Source organism: Trypanosoma rangeli (genome assembly GCF_003719475.1).
Source record: "Trypanosoma rangeli strain AM80 chromosome Unknown Tra_15.4_contig_00270, whole genome shotgun sequence".
In the NCBI taxonomy this organism is placed as follows: Eukaryota; Euglenozoa; class Kinetoplastea; order Trypanosomatida; family Trypanosomatidae; genus Trypanosoma; species Trypanosoma rangeli.
The window spans coordinates 21,028-26,114 of NW_021706012.1; the positions used below are offsets into that span (position 1 = coordinate 21,028).

General features: G+C 45.0%; 3 protein-coding genes across 3 annotated transcripts, besides 4 other annotated features; all 3 read right to left on the reverse strand.

Moving 5' to 3' along the window:
* The first annotated feature begins 63 nt into the window (after positions 1–63).
* Positions 64–89: a microsatellite.
* A 907-nt stretch (positions 90–996) lies between these two features.
* Positions 997–1,047: a microsatellite.
* Positions 1,048–1,215: 168 nt separating this feature from the next.
* On the reverse strand, positions 1,216–2,739 carry TraAM80_06964 (amino acid permease; the record flags this gene model as incomplete). Its single annotated transcript, XM_029383785.1, has 1 exon — positions 1,216–2,739. The coding sequence occupies one exon, from the start codon at positions 2,737–2,739 to the stop codon at positions 1,216–1,218; it is 1,524 nt and encodes a 507-aa protein (XP_029236412.1).
* A 190-nt stretch (positions 2,740–2,929) lies between these two features.
* Positions 2,930–3,694, reverse strand: TraAM80_06965 (uncharacterized protein; the record flags this gene model as incomplete). Its single annotated transcript, XM_029383786.1, has 1 exon — positions 2,930–3,694. One exon carries the CDS (start codon positions 3,692–3,694, stop codon positions 2,930–2,932), a length of 765 nt encoding a protein of 254 aa, XP_029236413.1.
* A 55-nt stretch (positions 3,695–3,749) lies between these two features.
* Positions 3,750–3,798: a microsatellite.
* Positions 3,799–3,881: 83 nt separating this feature from the next.
* Positions 3,882–3,910: a sequence feature (GA-rich).
* Positions 3,911–3,973: 63 nt separating this feature from the next.
* On the reverse strand, positions 3,974–4,984 carry TraAM80_06966 (putative queuine tRNA-ribosyltransferase; the record flags this gene model as incomplete). The annotated part of the gene is made up of 1 exon (XM_029383787.1): positions 3,974–4,984. One exon carries the CDS (start codon positions 4,982–4,984, stop codon positions 3,974–3,976), a length of 1,011 nt encoding a protein of 336 aa, XP_029236414.1.
* Positions 4,985–5,087: the final 103 nt, after the last annotated feature.

Sequence of the window (5,087 nt, forward strand, 5' to 3'; positions counted from 1 at the left end):
AACACACTCGGTCCACGCTGGCTGTCGAACACAACAAACGGTTGCTTCTCCTCAAAACAAACAATATAATATATATATATTATATGTATCAAATTGTTTGCGCCCATTTGAACATCTATTCCATTGTGTTAATTACAGAGTAACGGTCTCTTGGGCCTCTTTCCCTCCCTAACGGACCAAGACCCGCAAGGAGGCGAGTCCAGCAGAGAATGGGGTTAAAATAAGAACCCATGACAAAAAAAAAAAACATTACCCGTTGCCCGAGGCCCACCTGCGACCTATTCCTGGCTCACCGAATTAAGGCAAAAAAAAAGAAGAAAACAATATTTTTTTCCTATTGGAAGAAGTGGACACATTGGACGTACCTCAGGACGCACACACACAAAAAAAAAAAAAAAATTACCATTCTTAATCTCTGTTATTTCCTGCGAATTTTCTTGGTGCTGTACTCAGCGACGTTGTAGCACTCATCATTTCAGAAAGAAGAGAAGAACATGTGCATGACGTGGGGAAAAAACAGAAAGAAGTCAGAAAAAAAAAAAAAGGGGGCCATGAAAACCACAACGACGCAAACACCGCCGCTTCATTTGTCCAGCGACAAAAGTTGACATCCCCCACGACCCCTCACTTGTGCGGAGACCCCGTAAAGACACAACTCCAACCCACAAATAAGGCCCAGCTGCCCCCAAAAGAGTCAACTGGGAGAACAAAAGTTGAAAGGATCACACACACACCTCTTCCACAGAAAATCCAATGGTTAAACAACCAACCAAACACAAAAAGAAAAAAAAAACTAACGTTTTGTAATCACAGGGAGTTATCACTGTTTCAGTACATCTGCTTTATCCATCTATATATTTTATTCATTAAATGACTATTATTATTTTAAATTTATACTTATAGGCCTCTGCTTTTCCTCACCACCATACACAGCAAGATCTAACATGTTGCCCAAGCTGCACATATGTAGATAATTTCTTTCTTGTCATAAATGCGTTTTTATATATTTTTTTTATTTTTATTTTTATTTTTATTTTTTTATATTTTACATTCTGAGACGGAAAACATAAAAAAATATTACGCACAGCTCATGATGAAACATGAATCCAACGGGAAAAAAGGACGCGGTGATATAGAAAACAAAAGAGTCGTAGCTACAATTAACCAGCCACCAAGTCAAGCAAGCCGGCAAGTTCATAAGACCATCGTTTGGAATCATACGATTATGTGATAGATGGTGGATGTCGTTCCGAAGCCGATGACAACAATACCAGCAAATAACAGCGCATAGGTGGAGGTGTAGATAAAAAAACCAGACTTTGCGTACGAGAAGCCACCGGCATACATTAAGTAAATTGCGGGAAAGACAAACGCGATGAATGAACCCGTCAGTGAGCCAAGCAGGCTAAGCACAATGTTAATGTTCGGAATAAACAGACCGGCAATAAGCGCAATGACAGACAAAATGGTGCAAAGCGCTGCATTCTTCCACCACGCCACTTCATCCAGAGACCAACCCAAAAGATGGTGGATCGAATCACGGCAAGGAAGAATGTGGAGCGCAAAAGCCACGCAAAGCTTCACAAGCACGCCCACATACGCGATGAACATCATTACATCGTGCAACGGCTTATACATCCTCAGAATAGAGGATGTCACATCTGGACCAAACTCCGCGTAACCAAAGAAACCAGTGAACCACAACAATACAGTGCAAATAAACATACTTATTGCTGTCTCCATGGTCATTTGGGACACATTTCTTCTCGGCTTCATTTCATTCCAAACCTCATACATGTTACTTTGGCAAAGATACGCAAACATTAAGACTCCAAGTCCTTGAATGCCATCATTCCCACCCCGGACAAGATAAAGATCTTCCCGCACTCCGTTCTCGAAGCCATACATCGAACAGTGGATAACGACGGTGATAACGAAGTACAAAAGAAACACCACTGCAAACATTGAGACATGCCTCAGGGAGTTGATTCGCTTCGGGAGTGACAACGGCAGCATGAAGATGAGAAAAAATATGCTCGTGAGAATACGGTTCCAGCTTTTCGTTCTCCAATACCCGGTCACGGAGTCGTCGGTGAGAAACGCGGAGATGAGATCGCTAACGGAAATGACATACGCGATGCATGCACCAAAGCATTTCCCAAACATGACCACTGCAACGAAAACATCTCCGCCTCGACCAAGTATTCGAGCACCCGTCTTCTCATAGCTGTGAATGCCGGTCTTAACCGCAGTCCTTGCCAAAAGATTCATGGACAACACAGTGAAGAGGTAGATGATGATCAAATAAATGGTGCCCGCCACAACACCTGAATCACGAAATGCGGTGGGCAGGCCGAGGATGCCAGCACCAAGACTTCCTGCGGCTAGATTAAAAACACCGGAAAGAGTCCCACCATCAGGAACCAGTCTTTCTGCAAAGCGTTGAAGGCAGTTTAAATGCTTTGGAGGACCAAAGTTATCAGAAAGCTGGTTGGACACCGGCGGGGACCCAGGGGATTCTTCACATGGGGGGCTGCAATTGAGCGGTGACACCCGAGCTGTCATGTTGCTTGCTTGGCTTGAGGTACCCTTAATCTCCACAAAGCAATAAACTTCACAATGGAGGGAGAGATGCGTAAGCCATGGGGGAAGATCAATGACAAAATGCACACACACACTCGGCAGGGTGAAGGTCACAAAGACATCGAAAAGAAAGGGAAGGTCAACAGGCGCACACATACGCAAATTGAAGTAAAAAGAAAATGGGTACCCCCAAAGCAGCCCAACCCCCACTTAGGCCGTGAATAAAATAACCCAAAGAAGGAAAATAGCGTCGCACAAAAAAGGAAATATTTTGAAGGAAAACCACGAAGCTGTGTTCTGTATCGCATGCAGTTGCTCAGGTACATAGCACTGTGGCACAGTCTCGCTAAGAAGAGTAACAGTTGAGGCAACAGACTCCTTCGTTTGTCGGTATTTCTTCACCACTCATAGCGCACGCCTTACAGGCATTCTTCCCGCATATACAACATTCAATATCGCATTTCTGACACACCCAGCACCTGCATATACTACAGGCCCCATCTGTTTCAGCTGTGCAAAGGACGCATTTTGTACCCTTATTTTTTTCCTGTCTGCTCTTGCTGAAGGGAGTCTCAGTTGCTCGGGCTATTGAATACTCGTCGTCCAACATATATAATGCCATCGGACCAAGTACAGTCTGTGGCAAAGGAAGACCGCAAAGGCAAACCGTAACACTACGTGTTAAGGTGTCGATGTAGATAAACGGCGCATCGTCATGTTTGCCAATATTCGTCATTGCCAGAACAAGGTGCTTGGGGTAAACCATCAATTCTCGCTCCAACTGGAACACTCTACGTGCAATTTGCCCTAAAGCATGGCAAGAGCAACGAAAAGGGCCGTGGTAACTGCAGGGGAGCCATGGTCGCTGACTAAGAAGTTGGTCACACGGTCGGTTCACGTCGCTAAGGGAGAGCAAATAGTGCCCATTCATCACACCAACTACACGTGGTGCAAAGAAGAACGTGAGTCCTGGAAAAGTTTCCTCATCGAACGTCTCAATATCGAACGACCTGTACAGCGGAACGAGGGCGTTCCAGTCACCGTACGAAAGGTACGCGCAAAACTTTCCACCTCCGTCCTCGCCTGCTTCTCTTTGTCGCTTTATGCCCATTCATCAATACGGCAAACTGAAGAGTAGGCATCTCGCAAGACAGAACACACATGGGCAAGAAGAAAAACACACAAGAACAATAACAACAAGAAACGTCCACAACACAGCGAAGCACTTCGTATGGACGTTCTCGCAGAGAGACAAACAACCATTCTCCACAAAAAGCAAATACCACAAGATGATAAATAAGAAAGGGTAAAAGAAAGAAAGAAACAATGTGTAAAAATACCCATTTACCAATACTTTAACACCGATGCGCAAGGAAAAGTATGAGGCGCATCAAATCTGTGCGAAAAACCAGTTGAGCAACACCTCACGCTCCTCTGCACCTGCGAGTCGATACAACCGTATCAACTGAATCAACCGGGTCAAGTTGTGTATCACTAAAAGTGTCTTACTGTTCATCTCTTGCACTGTAAGAAGATGATGAATATATGCACGCATATGCCGTTTGCAAGTGTAACAGTTGCAGTCTGGCGAAAGTGGTCGAATATCTTCCGCGAAGCAGTCATCATTCAAGTCTATCTGTGTTTCATACCGTGAAGGAGAGACACCTTCTGTTGGGCATAGATCGAATACCATGCCTATTCCCTTCTCTGCCAATATCCATGGGAGTGCACACTCAATAAAGCACACATCATCTCTCAAACACATTAGTACTGCTGGTAGAGAAATCGCAGCACACATCACCTGCCCTTTCTTGACGGCCTGTTGTATATGGACTGTGTATTCTTGTAAAGTCTCATTTTGGCAAAGTTCCTCCATAAAAATATACTCGCCCTTGCCCTCCACAGCACATACAGGCCTCATTAGCTTCCAGTTACCTTGGGCATGAAGGGAGTCTGCGGACAATGCCCATTTTACTGAACGGCCCACTGCTGTCCGTCGGCGCTTTACCTGAAGCTCATGCGTTGAAACAGAATCATAGGGAGTAACGATCATTGTTGGTTGAAGAGACAAAACCATTTCCTTCCATTTATCCATACCCAAAGAAATGCGGCCCTTTTCATGGTTTGCAGACAATCCTGCGTCCGTCGCCGGGATGCTGGCATGCATGCCAATGTGAGGACTGCGCACAGTGAGAATGGTGGTAAAATTCTCCAGCCCACAGAATTCTGCGAATCCCCGTTTTGCTCTTTTGCAGGGTTCCACATATTCGCTTACATCAAAGATGGACACACTTATCACCCTCTCTTCCTCCTTCATAATCGCCCTTGCCTGATCAGGCGTCAAACACGGAATACCGCCTCTTTTGCAAGGGACGACCAACAGGGGGTAACAGTTGGCCATTAACAGCTGTAATCACTTTCCACACAGGGCGGAAGGACGAAACGCATCAACAAAACACAAATACCCCCCCCCCCACACACACAAACAAAAAAAAAAAAGAAAA